This window comes from Natator depressus, chromosome 14 (genome assembly GCF_965152275.1).
Source record: "Natator depressus isolate rNatDep1 chromosome 14, rNatDep2.hap1, whole genome shotgun sequence".
Lineage (NCBI taxonomy): Eukaryota > Metazoa > Chordata > Testudines > Cheloniidae > Natator > Natator depressus.
The window spans coordinates 14,391,366-14,408,010 of NC_134247.1; the positions used below are offsets into that span (position 1 = coordinate 14,391,366).

General features: G+C 48.4%; 1 protein-coding gene across 2 annotated transcripts in view; it reads right to left on the reverse strand.

Annotated features, from left to right (window-relative positions):
• Positions 1-16,645, reverse strand: part of HID1 (HID1 domain containing) — a 47,807-nt gene that overhangs the window by 2,410 nt on the left and 28,752 nt on the right. The window contains exons 7-18 of one of the 2 annotated variants that reach the window (XM_074971901.1): positions 15,858-16,080; positions 15,058-15,114; positions 14,809-14,949; positions 13,738-13,828; positions 13,001-13,152; positions 11,586-11,664; positions 10,672-10,836; positions 8,546-8,773; positions 7,140-7,306; positions 1,598-1,678; positions 1,049-1,140; positions 434-592 (exon numbers count right to left, since the gene is read on the reverse strand). In XM_074971901.1, the coding sequence (XP_074828002.1) occupies positions 434-592; positions 1,049-1,140; positions 1,598-1,678; positions 7,140-7,306; positions 8,546-8,773; positions 10,672-10,836; positions 11,586-11,664; positions 13,001-13,152; positions 13,738-13,828; positions 14,809-14,949; positions 15,058-15,114; positions 15,858-16,080 (1,635 nt within the window). The remainder of the gene's footprint in view (positions 1-433; positions 593-1,048; positions 1,141-1,597; positions 1,679-7,139; positions 7,307-8,545; positions 8,774-10,671; positions 10,837-11,585; positions 11,665-13,000; positions 13,153-13,737; positions 13,829-14,808; positions 14,950-15,057; positions 15,115-15,857; positions 16,081-16,645) is intronic. The other variant, XM_074971900.1, reaches the window with a different exon arrangement.

Genomic DNA, 16,645 nt, shown 5'->3' on the forward strand with positions numbered 1-16,645 from the left:
CCAGCTGGGATAACAAGAACCGAGACATTTACCGCTTGGCAAAGAGGAGAATGCAACAGCTGTGAGTTCCCGCAAAGCCAGCACTCCTGGCCCAATGTCCTGTAGTGCCTCCTGTGAGCAGAGGCAGGGACAGGAGGAGCTGCAAGACCTCAGGCAGGCAGCACTCCTCCATCATTTCCCTGCAACACCTCCTGCTTGGAGATGCAGGCATTGGAGCAGTTTTGCTCTCCCACTACCAGCGTGTCTACACTATTCCCTGTAGCACCCGCTGCTGGAAAAGGAAAGTCCTAGAGTAGCTGCAAGTTCTCCCAGCACTCTACACCGACTAAGGGAGGGAGGGTCTAGAGCTGGCTGCTCTACAGACTAGGGATTTGCACCGAAACCTTGCTATTGCTAGGAAAAGACAGGCTTAGAGTGCATCTAGCTGGTTTACCTTAAATAAATAACTCCCCACATGTAGGTTCGGAACCACATGGCAGTGCCCGAGTTAGCCTGGTACTTGCGGATCAGGATGGGGTGAGGGACAGGTAACAGTCCCACTAGAGTTCCATGCTGCAAGAACTTGAGGATTTCAGATTCATCTGTGAGGCCCCTGCAGAGAGAGAGAGAGAGAGAGAGAGAGAGAGAGAGAATGTGAGCATCCAGGACATCGTCAGTTGCCGTTTGTGGAATCTACTGCAGCAGAAAGTACTGACCCAGGCAAACACATACATGCCATGTTTGGACAGATACACACAGCCCGTGACTTGACTCCTGAGCTGCTCCCACTGAAAAGAGGAGATTATGTAAGTGACGAGATAAACAGTAAGCTTGGGGAGAGTCTAGCTCCAGGTATCTGCTGGAGTTGTAAATATAGCTGAACACACCACAAAAGTAAACAAATAGATGAATTTGAATTAGTGGCCTGATTTCCTGGGCTTTAAGCACGCACTTGAGTCCATCCCTGGTAAAATCCTAGATTGTCTCCCAGATGACAGCATATCCTTTAGCCTCTCACTACCAGCCTCCACTCAAAACCCTGCAACCTCCCAGAACACAACACACTTACTTATCAATGCAGATCTTCTCCACCTGGGGAACCAGCACTTGTAAGAGCCGCATGATTGTCTGCAGAGGCAGCTTCGATTTCCAAGACAGCACCTGTGGGTGCAAACGCCCCCCCAAAGGAGATGAGTGCCTCATGGAGAAGGGTCTGAACAGCTCACAGGTTATGTTAGTGCTTAGCAATTCAAGTATCTCTGCTTACAGTATGTTGAGTATTCAGATTTGGAAGTCCCTGAAGAGGGATGTGTATCTAGTGGGATAAACGGCAAGTCAGTGGGAATCTCTGGAGAGGGATCTGTCCATAGTTAGGGTCTCTCTCTAAGGCCTATCACATTAGTACAGAAGCCTGGATATGCACCAATGGCCTGACCTAAAGCTCACTCTATGGGAGTCATTCCCCTGGCTTTGGATCAGGCCCCAAATCAGTGGAAATCGCTGCAGAGAGATTCATCTGCAGCACTATTCTCAGCACAGCTGGGACATCCCAGCTTCAGAAACAGGAATTCTATCCCAATCCTTCCTCAGGTATTTCCCCTGTTGCGGCTCCTCTCACCCAGTCAGAAGTCGGCGTCCACTGCCCACTCAAGGATGCACTGGACAAACGCCTTCGATCCCGTTTGGGCTGCGATGCCTCCTATTAATAATACAATCAGAGTCAGCATGAGCATGGAATAGTTAGCAGTATCTGTTTTCTGCTGAACACCGTCTCTTCCTCCTGGCCACCCCGGAGAATCACTATGCAAAGCAGCCTGGCCAGGTCCCCAGGGAAAAGGTAACACCACCAGCATTTCATTACCCGCTGTTCGGTCTAATGCACTAGCCTTTAACTGTGAAATGGCCTGCGTTCAAAGAGAGATTAGCCAGGGGTCAAATTGCATGAGGAAGTGGCAAGGTTACAACTCTGGACACAAACCCTGATGTTGCTACTAAGCCCATGAGCAGTGGAATAGTTAAAGGGAACCTATGTGACGGGGAAAAGTGAGTTTGGGCCTGTGTTTTGCTTCTTTCTGATACGGAAAGAAGGTCTGAGTCATACAGGGATTAAACAAACAAAAGAGAAGCCAAGGCTTTCCAAAGCGACTAGCGATTTATGGGTGTTGCCATTTTTTGGTGCCCAACTTGAGACACCTTAACAAGGCTCAATTTTCTGAGACTGGGTGAGCAGCACTTTGTGAAAAACAAGCCAGGCCTCTTTAGGGTGTCTTAAGAGAGAAATCAAAACATAGGCCCTAAAAATCACTTTGGAGAGCCTTGGCCAAAGAGTTTTAAATAGTCTGATTACAAACCTCTTCCCCTCTCAACTACTCTGGTTTTACACCTTCGAGACTAGTGCTGTCATAATCCTCCTAGTTCTGTGGTCACTCAGAGTCTGCCATGTTTTCCTAGAAGACTAGACCTGAATATTTCTCATTCAAAAAGCTGGAAAAATACCCCTTTATAAAATTATTTCAGGCCTTCTTTGTACAGGGTAAAAAGGAGCCCAAATTTCCCTTGTAAGTCACCTTTATATTGTCATTATTAGGGCTTAGCGTCAACACTCCCCATTGAGTTTAATGAAACCAGTTCTCACTTCCTAAGGTCATTGTCTCATCTATACTCGCAGAGGCAGTAAACCAGCTCTGTGTGAGTTCCTGCAGGTCATCTTCACAACCAGAATCACAGAAGTGCCGGTACTTAGGAATGGTTCATTTCTGCTGCTGGGCAGAAGGAATATCGCTGATCCTCCATAGGCATGTGACCATGCACAGAGCTTATTCCACAGAACCCTGGCAGATGCAGGCCTTGATTTTGGGGGGAGGGATAGCTCAGTGGTTTGAGCATTGGCCTGCTAAACCCAGGGTTGTGAGCTCAATCCTTGAGGGGGCCATTTAGGGATCTGGGGCAAAAATTGGGGATTGATCCTGCTTTGAGCAGGGCGTCTAGATGACCTCCTGAGGTCTCTTCCAATCCTGATATTCTATGATTTGTCCTGCTGACTCCAATGGAACTACTCGTGCTTAAAGACAGGTACTTACTTAAGTAACCTGGTGACTCAGGGCCAAAACCAGCACCACACTTATAGGATGAGGGGGTCAGGAAAACAAGTGGGGGGAATCTCAATTCTCTGGAATTCTATTTATTCTGGTCTATTCAACATCTGAATGATAAGGCGGTTTTGCAATGTTTGCAGTTATAACATCCTTATGGTTCAGCTTCAGTATCCTGTTTCAACTAAGCTTCTAAAAATAAATTCATAAAAATACCTGTTTTAGCAGACCCGCCCTGACCCCCTTCCTCTTTCTCTCTCTCTCTCATAGTCCTTCCCCACTTCCTGCCATCGCCTAGCAGCTGGCTGGCTGCTGACATGTTTAGGGTACGTTGGATGGAATTATGCTACAATATGTTAAACAAAGATGCTTTCGAAATGGTTCCCACTGATAAAAGGAGATCATGCAGTAAGCTCAATGGAATGTTTTAACTCAGTTAGCGTGGGCAGGAGATTGAACTTCACACTACTGGGCTAAGGGTCTGGGGGGGGGGGGGAGGGTGTGGAAACAGCCAGTTTAGAAAAGGGACATGATTTACGCAAGTGTTCCCTGCTCACTTGTTTAGATGGTCTGAACCAACTAGATCAATGTGGATCCATGGAGACGGGCATGTGCCTAAACTGAAGTACCATGTGACTGTACTATTATAACCCTGACCCTTCCTCACCCCACCACTCCCTAGGTTTTGCTGCTCATCTCATCAAGTCAAGCGTTGCCCGGACTGGGCCAAACAGTAAGGTATGCAAGTAGTCCCGTTGGATTCATGCACATAGTTACTCGCATGTGTAGGTGTCTGCAAGATTGGGCTCCATGGCCTCAGTCCTGCCTTTTCAGCCACGTGATCAGACCACCTAAGCCCGTGTATAACTAAAGCCACAGAGAGAGTCATTAGAGGAGATGGGGTCCCTTGCTCAGTGCATTAGACCTCAACAGTGCCTTTGAGCTGCTAAATCTTGTGATCATAGAATCACAGAATATCAGGGTTGGAAGGGACCTCAGGAGGTCATCTAGTCCAACCCCCTGCTCAAAGCAGAACCAATCCCCAACTAAATCATCCCAGCCAGGGCTTTGTCAAGCCTGACCTTAAAAACTTCTAAGGAAGGAGATTCCACCACCTCCCTAGGTAACGCATTCCAGTGTTTCACCACCCTCCTAGTGAAAAAGTTTTTCCTAATATCCAACCTAAACCTCCCCCACTGCAACTTGAGACCATTACTCCTCATTCTGTCATCTGCTACCACTGAGAACAGTCTAGATCCATCCTCTTTGGAACCCCCTTTCAGGTAGTTGAAAGCAGCTATCAAATCCCCCCTCATTCTTCTCTTCCGCAGACTAAACAATCCCAGTTCCCTCAGCCTCTCCTCATAAGTCATGTGTTCCAGTCCCCTAATCATTTTTGTTGCCCTCTGCTGGACTCTTTCCAATTTTTCCACATCCTTCTTGTAGTGTGGGGCCCAAAACTGGACACACTACTCCAGATGAGGCCTCACCAATGTCGAACAGAGGGGAACGATCACGTCCCTCGATCTGCTGGCAATGCCCCTACTTATACATCCCAAAATGCCATTGGCCTTCTTGGCAACAAGGGCACACTGTTGACTCATATCCAGCTTCTCGTCCACTGTAACCCCTAGGTCCTTTTCTGCAGAACTGCTGCCATGCCATTCGGTCCCTAGTCTGTAGCAGTGCATGGGATTCTTCCGTCCTAAGTGCAGGACTCTGCACTTGTCCTTGTTGAACCTCATCAGATTTCTTTTGGCCCAATCCTCTAATTTGTCTAGGTCCCTCTGTATCCTATCCCTACCCTCCAGCATATCTACCTCTCCTCCCAGTTTAGTGTCATCTGCAAACTTGCTGAGGGTGCAATCCACACCATCCTCCAGATCATTTATGAAGATATTGAACAAAACTGGCCCGAGGACCGACCCTTGGGGCACTCCACTTGATACTGGCTGCCAACTAGACATGGAGCCATTGATCACTACCCGTTGAGCCCGACAATCTAGCCAACTTTCTATCCACCTTATAGTCCATTCATCCAGCCCATACTTCTTTAACTTGCTGGCAAGAATACTGTGGGAGACCGTGTCAAAAGCTTTGCTAAAGTCAAGGAACAACACGTCCACTGCTTTCCCCTCATCCACAGAGCCAGTTATCTCGTCATAGAAGGCAATTAGATTAGTCAGGCAAGACTTGCCCTTGGTGAATCCATGCTGACTGTTCCTGATCACTTTCCTCTCCCCTAAGTGCTTCAGAATTGATTCCTTGAGGACCTGCTCCATGATTTTTCCAGGGACTGAGGTGAGGCTGACTGGCCTGTAGTTCCTAGGATCCTCCTTCTTCCCTTTTTTAAAGATGGGCACTACATTAACCTTTTTCCAGTCGGCCTTGACTTCCCCCAATCGCCATGAGTTTTCAAAGATAATGTGTGAGTGATGTATGAGTTGTATGAGTTGTTCAGCTGTAGGCAGCCAGCTGGCAAGGGACAGGGAATTTGTGGCAGCCCAAGTGCAAATAAGCAGCAGCCTAGCCTGAGCTCCCCATGATGGTCATTGGACTGGGTCCTATGCAACCATCAAGGTGCCCATGTTGGAAGGTTTCACACATCTCAAAGTCGCAGGCAGCCAGGGGGATGAGGGGACAAGGGCCATGAATAACCTGTGATCTTAAAGGGAAATCTGTGACAAACTTTCAAACCAAGAAAGCAGTTTACATTTCTCAAGGGAAAAGGGAAGAAACTGGATTTGTTTTAAATGAGAGCTGAGATCAGCCTTGGCAGCTTCACTCTACGCAGAGGTTGCCTATGTTTGAAAGAGCAACCTGCACATTACAATGCTGAGACAATCCAGGGCTACGGGTCTGTGACTAGGGCTCTTAGGTACTAATACAAATGCTAATTTCACTGCAGATGGAATTTTACCTTAACCAGGTTCGCTCTAGGCAGGTTCCAACACATACATACCAAACCAAGCCACTGCCCCCTGCCCACTTCTGTTCTACACTGGGTGAATTTATATAGGTGCGATTGACCAGCCATTCCAAACAAGGCTCGGGGAACCCAGAAAAGAAGCTGAGGAAAGCTCACATATTGTACAAGGGATAGTCTTGCCCTCCAGTTGCCGGAGGTGCAATGTCCATAGGGAAGCAAAACACCATGGTGGATAATGAATAAGAGCACCATGTTTTTCACAAATGCAAAATAACACAAAATAAAATGAAAAACTATTCCAATAACATAAAACAAAAACTCCACTGCAGCGGCTGTGTAGCTCTGGTCCGTGGGGCTGGGCCCGGCTCCCTGCTCCAGGCGCGGCAACGTGGCCCTGCCAGGTCACACCACAGAGAGTGGGTTGCCAGCCCCAGCCCTGCAGGACAGGAACTGCCACTACAGCACGAGTGTGGGGTGGTTTGCTCTACACCTCAACCCCCACAGCGCCTCACACCCCCAGGGGCCAGGACGCCAGGATAAAATGAAATAGCAAGAAATTCCTGAAAAATAAAATGAAAGATTATAACAAACATCAGAAGAATTTCCCGCTCTAGGAACGAGTGCTTAAGCAGAGCCATGTCCATAAACATGCCTTCCCTATCAGGGAGAGGGCCCATATGACAGCACACGAGGTGTGCCCTGAGAAAGAGCCTCAGGGCTTGCAGTATTGCATGGAAAGGGCTGGCTGAACAATTAATGGCATGCAATAAAAGAGCAGACTGGCTCTGCTGGAACTGGAATAGTGCAGCTTGGTGGGTTCTTGATGGGAAAGTAGCAGGCCGACACTGTGACAAAGGCCTGGGAGGCAAGCACTACGGTGATTCACAGAGCGTGAAGCGTCTCCTTAGCACAAACAGTGGAACTGCTGCTGCTTTAGATGAAAGTCTCAGTCAAGCCCTGCAAGGAGAGAAGGCAAGGCTGGCAGCTTCTATGCCACAGTGTCCTTGGGCTACGGGTGGTTTTAAATTCTACTGCTTTGCAATCTGCCTTAGGACCATACACTTGGATGAAGGCCGTCCTGTCAGGGCCTCTCCTTCGGGGTTCATAGACTTTCGCCCATTCAGTGCTGTTTTACAGACCTTTCCATGCAGGAGAGGAGCACAGGGCCTTACCCCGCTCCAGGACTCTGGGTCACTAACAACCACAGCCGGGCTACCCTCCGAAGGAGACCGTGAAGACTCTGGCTCTAGGGAGCGCATGGTCCCGTCTTCCGATACCTGCGATTTCTCTGTGAGCTTGTCAATGCCTGAATTCAGAGGGAGAGTTAGAAAGTCTAAGCAAGAGCTCTGAAGTGGCCTATCCTTTAGGTCCTACAAAAACAAATTCCCTGCACTTCTGTTTCCATCTGAAATGCTCTCCCTTTGCCCTAACCCCCACCCGATATAGGCAAAGGAGTGACTGTATCTACAGGAGCGAGAGTCACTGGTATAACAACAGGCGTGAATCCAAACCAATAAACTGGGGCCCAAGGCTGTGTGGAGCCTATTCGTTCAGCCTAAGAGAGGCTTATTTCAGTTTAGTTAAACCTGTTCCTAAGTGACTTAGGCTAAACTGCATCAAGCCTTTCTTACCCTGAGAAAAAAGTGTCCATTAGAACATAAGAATGGCCATACTGGGTCAGACCAAAGGTCCATCTAGCCCAGTATCCTGTCTTCCGACAGTGATCAATGCCAGTTGCTTCAGAGGGAATGAACAGAACAGGTAATCATCAAGTGATCCATTCCCTGTCACCCATTCTCAGCTTCTGGCAAACAGAGGCTAGGTACACCATCCCTGCCCATCCTGGCTAATAGCCATTGATGGACCTATCCTCCATGAATTTATCCAGTGCTTTTTTGAACCCTGTTATGGTCTTGGCCTTCACAACATATTCTGGCAAGGAGTTCCACAGGTTGACTGTGCATTGTGTGAAGAAATACTTCCTTTTGTTTGTTTTAAATCTGCTGCCTATTCATTTCAATCACATTTCCTTATTTACTTTCTCCACACCAGTCATGATTTTATAGACCTCTATCATATCCCCTCTTAGTCCTCTCTTTTCCTAGCTGAAAAGTCCCCATCTTATTAATCTCTCCTCATATGGAAGCTATTCCATACCTCTAATAATTTTTGTTGCCCTTTTCTGAACCTTTTCCAATTCCAATATATCTTTTCTGAGATGGGGAGACCATATCTGATTGCAGTATTTAAGATGGGGGCGTACTAGGGATTTATATAAAGGCAATATGATATTTTCTGTCTTATTATCTATTCCTTTCTTGATGATTTCCAGCATTCACTTAGCTTTTTTGACTGCTGCTGCACATTGAGCAGATGTTAATCATTTTTAAACCAATACAGTTACACTGGTGTAACTTGCTCCTATAGACAAGCCCTTAGACTTTTCCAAAACCCAGGCAAAGGCTGAGTCCTGGCCACATCTTGTAGAGAAGGCCTCCAGGCCCTCCTCACCAAACCTCCACTGTAAAAGTTAGCCAAGGCTGACCTGGAGTTGCCACCAGACTAGTCTTCAGTGTCCCTGGCTCAGCAGGAGCAGCAGGGCGGGACCCTTCCATGGAGAGCCCGTCCTGCGAGTTGGTGCGAGAAATGGGCTCTGGAGTCTTCTTCTTGCGCTGCAGAGCTTTCTGGATGGACTGAGCATCCGTGGGCAAGTTGGCCAGCTGGTGAAACACGTTCCGCTTGCGGATGATGGCGTAGACCAAGTTGGAGTTCCCTGGGAATCATAGCAACAAAATGAGCAGAGAGAAAAGGTTCCAAGATCTCTAACATGATCTACCACCAGGAACCTGGGCATCCCAAAGGGAACACAGTAAACCAACATGCATTAGCAGGGCACCTGGCAGTTCAGAAAGCCTCACCTCCACCAACAAAAGCAACCTGCACAAGGGGAAAACTGGACTTGCACCCTTTGTGCTCCTTTATGACATATAAAGATCTGAGAAATTCAGGTCCTGTCTAGGCTGGAAGACACTATGATTAATGATAAGGTTATGTCATGGAGATCATGGATTCCGTGACTTCCAGAGACCTCTGAGACATTTTTAGCTTCAGCCCCAGGGTGGTGGGGCTGGAGCTGTCAGTTGGTGGGGGGCACCTGGAGCTCCCAGCCGCCGTGGGCAGGCATGGGGACATCCGGAGCGCTGAGCAGCTGTGGGGACTGCGGAGCCATCAACCACTAGGGCTGCAGTGGGGACCCCAGAGCTGTCAGCTGCTGGGGCTGCAGCAGGGACCTCAGAGCCGTCAGCCACTGTGGCAGTTGGTGCTGGACTCACTGCAACAGGGCTCGGGCTCTCTTCCCTGCACTGGGCTCAGGCTTCAGTCATCCCCCCTCAGACTCCTTTCCATTATTTTTAGTAAAAGTCACAGACAGATCATGGGTTTCCATGAATTTTTGTTTATTGCCCATGACCTGTCCATGACTTTTACTAAAAATAACCATGACACGATATTTACCTTCACTGTGATGATTGGAGAACTAGTGAAATATCACAAGAGTCAAGAAAGTGACATTTTAGTAACTGAGAGCAGAAGGGATTTTTAGTCAGACTGTTTAAAACTGTTTTCTGTTAACACATATTTAATTCAAGTGCCTAGTTAACATTTTGGAGAAAGGATGTCTTTGTTAATAACTCCACATCCCTCCCTCTTTGATTAAGAGCTCACAACATGTGACCTCCAAAAAACAAACAAACAAACAAACAAACAAACAAACAAACAAACCCCACAGGGAAGACCGAGTCAAAATGCATGATATTCCTAAGGAGAAAATAAAACAACTCAAAAAAAATCCCACACACATACACCTACTTCCTCATCGTGGACTGTTTTTACCCATCACAAAGCACTGTAAAAGGGCACAACTCCATCAGTTAAAGCAGTCACTTGAAGAAAAATGGAGCTCCCTTTTCCAGTTCTTTTTTATTTTTGAAATCACTGCACTATCTCCGAACAGGAGAGTCCAGGAGCCCCTAGGAGGCTATCAGATACCATTCCATTTCTGCACAAGTCAGAATGGTGGACAGGGCTGGAACTCGTTCAGTAAATATTCAACCTCCTCCAAGCAATGAGGAGTTTCTCCTCTAACTGAGGAACATTTCAAACACCCAGAGCTGCAAAGCTAGGAGGCACATTTAAAAATTATACAAAAAAGTGAGAGGCTGCTTTCCTCCTTCCTCTACAAAGCTGAACAATTTAAGCAGTTTGAGTCCATCACTAAGCCATGTTTCTGGGTATTCCCACCCCCCCTCACACACACTCACTGTACCCATCATTTGTGGCTTACACTTCAAGGGAGGGATCCTGCCTCACCCTATCATCCATCTCAGGCCCTGTGTGTACAGGGTTTTTCTTTGCACTGGTAACTAGCAAAGCCCCACTTTGCACCAGTGTGGTGTGTCTACATTAGGGCTTGGCACCAGAGTAGCTACATTGGTGCAAACTTCTCTAATCTAGACAAGCCCGCTGCTAGCTGGTTTCTGCACCATCTTTCTTGGGCAAAAGAGAGTGAACAGTTTGTATCTCAGAACAATATTTTCTCTAAAATTTCTCCCCAGGCTCCTTGGGCTGAGACAGCAGAACGAAGTCAGGGCTGGCTCACCTTTAGCTACTTACCGTCAAACTGGTACTGGATGATGTTATTGAAAACCTCCAGCAGGAAGAAGATGAGATGGTGGTTCTGGACCGTGGAGAAGAGGAACCAGGTGGTGGAAAAGGCCTCCAGGAGGTGCAGCAGCTTGTTGGCAGCAACCATGGAAAGAGACTTCAGGTAGGGAGACACTACGGGAAGGGAAGAGAGAGGAATGGGCAGAGTGGAGAGAGAAGACTGATTAGAGGAAGTAGGTTAATTCGTAAGAAAGTCCCACTGTAAGCCCTCATTGATCTGCTCACATACTCCTTATTGACAAGTCTCATGGGATTTTACAGGGATGAGCCCAATAGGGTCCTATAGAAATCACTCTAAAAACCTATAGAATTGAAGAGAGAGAGACGCTCTCTATAGATTTTTTTAAAAAAAGCATCAGAAGAGACATCATTGGCTACAATTCAGACCCAGCTATCTTCATCTGAAAACCACTGGCGCCACCTGCTGAAGAAGAGTTAGTATTACACCTCTTCAGTCCTATTCCAAGCACTTCCTTTAGCTCTTTTTGCCCTTGTTCAGGTTACCCCTCTGGCACCTTGTTCCCACCCTCCTCTGCAGGGAAAGCTCGCAAGGGGAGGGGTCCAATTCATCAGCCATCCAACTCCAACCAGCATTCTTCCCACCCAGCCCCATTTCCACAGGTGCTCTCCAGTGAAGTGGGGATCTTCCAGATCGGCTTTACCCCAAAAGCTGCACAGGCTAATTCCCCTACAGCACCTTCCTGCCCTGACCATTGCTGCCACCTTCTATGCTAACTACAAGTTAAACTGGACCAGCCAATGCTACCAAACCTAGGCAACAGTTAGATTCCTACACTCAAATTACCAGGAAAACCCAGACCCTTCCCCCGGAGGCTGCTTTACTCCGAGTCGGGGCTGCTTACCATTCACGATGATGGTGAGCAGGCAGTCGAAGAGGGGCTGCAGCCGCTGGTGCCCGCTGGTTATGATCTTGTGAAAGACCTACAGCAAGGAAGGACTTGAGCAATGGGAGAGCCAGCACAGCTGCACTGTTGAAACAACTATCCCCACAAATACCAGTCCCACCCCCATGCTAATAGCTTCCTGACAACATTCATTCCTAGGCAGGGCCCATGTACTCTGCAATTACACAGGCATGGAATGCAGCTCTTGCAGTAGACTTGTGCTCCAGGAGTCTAAGCTTTCATTTATACAGACTCATTTCCAGCCCTTACGGTTAAGGGCATATTAAAAACAGAAACTGAGTGCAAGCTGATGCAGTGCCATCTTCCTGAAGTCTGGAGACAACCTAAAATAAGAGAGGTGTGACCTGCCCTATTAATCTCAATAAGGTGTTAACCCTGAAACCCAGTGATGGCATTGAAACATCAATATGAGCTAACAATTTCGCTGCCAATTTTAGCAGAAACATCTAGTTAATGCACTTATCCCACAATCTCAAACTCACTCCCATGCCTCCCCAGATGCCAAAAGCCTCAGCTGCCCCCTCAGCTGAGAGAAACTTCATCTTGCCCCCCACCTCACTCCATTACAGTAATGCACTGTCAACACAAGAGTCTGCAGCCCACTGATAATTTAGATGTAGTATAAAGTACATTGAATTTAATATGAAATAAAAAGCACAGGGGACACTTTACTGATTGCGTTATTCATTTTCATATTTCATTCAGTACAGGCCTCCATTTTTTAATTCTACCTGAAGCTGCTACAGAAAGTACAACAGAAACCATGGGGCTTTGCAGCAGATTTCAGGCCCAGCTGCCAGAGTACATGGGCTTTGTTTACAGGCATTTCTATGGTGCTCAGCACCGCAGTACTTCAGCAGCTCATACACATCAATGAGTGAATTTAACCTCGCAACAGCCCAATGTGGTGTGGGTATTACTGTCCCCATTTTTACAGCTGGGGAAACTGAGGCACGGAGAGGTGAAATGACTTGTTCCAGATCATTTGTTTTAAAACACTAGACCATCCTTCCCTTTCCTAAGGACCAGTTCTGCCCCAGCAGTGCTAACCCCACCCCACCCCACCACTTCTTTGGGATGCCTGTCCACCTCCACACCAGTACCCTGCCCTTTGGAATAACCATCCTCTAACAAAACCTCTCCTCTCATGATCCTTGCAAGAGATGCAAGGATCCCACTAATGCTCCAGACACTTCAGTGACAGGCACCCGGGTCTTTCCAGCTCCTCACTGGCTGGCAGCCTAGGGTGTACCAGCATTCAGAGGGTAAAAGCAGGAAGGGGATTGGTGAAGTGTGGCTGGATGAAGCCGGAGCTAGCAGGGGCAGGCAGTGCCAGCCAGAGCCATACTCACTATGATGAGAAGATCCGCGTGCGTCCCTGTGAAGACAGGAATGTCCATGGGCACTCGCACAGAGTACGGCTTGTTCAGGCGGACGCCAAAGTTACGCTCCCCGCTGAGCAGCAATAGGATGAAGACGCCGATGTGCATCAATCCCACTCGAGCTGCAGAAAGAAGCATAATGCTGAAGCCAGCTGGCCAGTGGAGAAGGAAGGGCAGGGAGAATAGAAAAGAAACAGAGCGAGACCAAAGGAGAAACCACAATGTAACAGAACTGCCCACACAGGGGGTCTGCATGGGAGGACCCTATCTCCATCTCCCACAGTAGCACAGGAAGGCAAGGAAACAACCTATTGGCAGAAACTCCTGCTGCCTCCAGGAATGGAGCTGGAAGAGGAAGGTAACGAATCTCTCCTGCTTCCAGCAGCCTGGGGTCCAGAACATTTCTGAGGTTGACCCCAGGATAGTGAAGGATTCGCATGAACTCATTTTTTCCTCCATGAAATTCCTGTGTGAGGCCTAAAGTCTCTGAATTGCAGACACCTGCCCTCATCCTCCTCTCACTTATGCCAGTTTAACCATAGTAATTTCAGTGGAGAAACTCCTGATTTACTTGGGGGGGGGGGGGGGCATGAGAGCAGAAGTGAGACCCACTGTCTGTCTGTCTCTCTCTCCCCAGCAGATCAGGGACACCCTTCCAGAGTTGAATCTGCAGCCCAAGGCTTTGGAACTGCGGATATAGAACTTACATTGATCTGCTCTGGCGTCGTTGAGAAAGTAGAGGATTGGAACCAGAATGTCAAGCACATCGCTGCTCTTCAGCACGAAGAAGAGGAATTTCTGAAAGAGAGGAAAAGAGGTAAGATGATCTCAGACAGGTTCTGTTTTCTCCAGGAACTGTGCTGTAGGAGGTCCTGGTATCAGGCCTGACAAGTCAGTCAAAGAAGCTTTCACATCCTAGCTAGAAAAAGGAGACCGACACCCAGACCTGCATTTCCAGAAGTGGCTGTTAGTTTGAGTTATCTAGGGCCTGATTTTCAGAGGGACTGAGGATCTGTAGGTCCCTTTGGGAGGCTCTATGTATCTCAAGCTGAGCACCCAAAATCTGAGGCATCTAAATCAGTGGCTGCTTTTTAAAATATGACTGTGACTGTTTAATCGCTGATCCCAGCAAGCAGGTAATGAGAAAGGAAAGGAACAGGGCAGCCTCTCTGCTAGGCCTAGCCATCCAGGCCTGCATGCGTCCTGCTTCTGGGGGAGCAATCCAGCCCTTCCGTCTCGTGGGGATTTAATCCTTTTAAAATTCTTGTTAGAATTTTTTCACGCACTGCTCTGGGTTTCACCCTAGTCCTTGGTCAGAGGAGTCAGAGCCCATCTGTGATAAGATCACCGTTAACCCCTCAGAGGGACCGACATGATAAGTCACATGTTCACGTCTTCCTGCTCATCAGGGACCAATGCAGCCAGAGCTCCATGGTTTATGTAGTCACCACTAACTGCTGGGCAGAGGCCAGTGCAGCCAGAGTGTTGTGGTTTATGTAATCACCCCTGGCAACAGCCAGAGCTTCTTGTGTCACGTGATCACCCCTGTCAGCAGGGGCCAGCTCAACCAACCACGTACATCACATGCTCACCCCTAAATGCTTGAAATTTCATTAGTCTAAAAAGACCCATCTTGGGGCCCAAGCTCGGTGCTCCCCAGAAACTCTCTGTATTCCGAGGTCACCAAGCCCCTCTCCCATTCCTATCCCCACCTCCTGGTTCCAACACTGACTCGTGATGTCTGTCTCCCTCCCCACACAGTGCTAGTTTATCTTCACCTTATTAAAGTCGCAGAGTTTCCAGAAGAGAACAAGGAGCTCCTGATGGAATTGGATCTTCTTGGCTGAGTTTGGCAGGTAGGTCTGGACCAATGGGTTGGAAAGCAGATGTGCCACTCCTTTGAGGATGAACTGGAAGTCCTGGGACACACAACCAAGAGAGTAAAGAAACACCAATGTGCGGTGGCACAGGTTAACCTAATATACAGGAAATCAATCAGGAAGAGTCTTAATGAAGGAACTCCTTACCTCCTCTCTGTGTATCCTAGACAAATAATTCACAAACAGGTTGTCTGGCCCTGGAGGCTGCATTAAAAGAAAATTTAAGAATTCTGTATTAGTAACAGAATTTTCTTGGGAAGCCAAGTGTAAGCACACAGCAAGGGGATGCTCACCATCACCACCAGCCAAACCACCAACAACTGGAGCCGTGGGCTAGCGACACCTGCATCAGCTCTCCGATTGTCAGCTTCTCAGTGAGTGACCCAAATACTTCCACTTCTAAATGCCAGGGGACCGGATGGCTCAAGGGATTGGGAACAGGATAAGGGACTTTCACCTACCAGCCACTGTGACCAAAGTCATTACCACCTGATGCTGTTCAGTGGCCTACGGGAAATAGGTTGGACTGCGTCAGACTGGGCCCTTGTAGATAAGTGTCCACAGCATAAAACCCACCTCAGTTGGCCCCAGAGAGAAGCAAAAAGGCCAAACGGGGTTGTGGGGAGGGACTGGACTTCTCTGTAGCCTTAAAGAGGGCCTCTTCGGGTCAGAGTGGGGAGACCGGTACTGCCTGGGCTGTATATAAAGAGAGGACTGCAACCTTCAGGGACTTGAGGCTGCTGGCATCACTCACCAGCATTACCCATCCACACACCTGCACTGTAGGATATGAGAAAGAGTGTCCTAGCTGGGACGAGACACAAGTGTGAGTCTAGAGAAGCCCTTGGTAGAGAGGAGGCAGCATCAGAAAGACCTAGAAAAAAGATTTGCTGCAAAGACACTAGAGACAGGGAGCAAGGGTGAGAGAGGAACCTGGTGTAACTTACATCCACGTCATCCATGGCGGTGCCGGTAGTGGTGCCATCCACTGAGGGGCTTGAGCTGGTGGAGGTGTCATAGTCCAAAGTGACTATCAGCACCTGGGCCGCCTCCTCCACGAGGGGCTCCCGGTAGTCAGAGAAGAGCAGGTGGTTGTAAGGGATCCCATAACCCACTGGGTCGTAAGCACAGACGATATTCAAGAGTGAGGTGAAGAGCGGCAGTGCGTGCCTGCAAGAGAACTCCAGAGGCTTAGGCTATGTCTACACTACAAACTGCTTCAGTATAACTTACGAGCCACACCCCCGAGCAACGAAAATTATACCAACCTAAGCACAGCTGTGGACAGCGCTATGTCAGTGGGAGAGCTTCTCCCGCCGACACAGCTACTGCCTCTCGCAGAGGCCAGAGTTATTAAGCCAACGGGAGAGTGTCTTCACCAGAAGCGCTACAGCAGTGCCAGTGTAGACATAGCCTCAGAGAGAGGCCGCAGGAGGTACTTACCCTGCACACTCAATACCCTAATCAATGCCCTTTCAAAAGGAAGCAGGCTTCCTATGTGGAGCACAACCAGCAGCTTAGCTTGAGAATCTACACAGTCATATTCAGGTGTGTGGGGCGGGGGAGGAGTCACTTAATAACAGTGTATACATGGGCGGGCGGGGGCACGGATAGCTCAGTGGTTTGAGCATTGGCCTGCTAAACCCAGGGCTGTGAGTTCAATCCTTGAGGGGGCCATTTAGGGATCCAGGGCAAAAACTGGGGATTGGTCCTGCTTTGAGCAGGGGGTTGGACT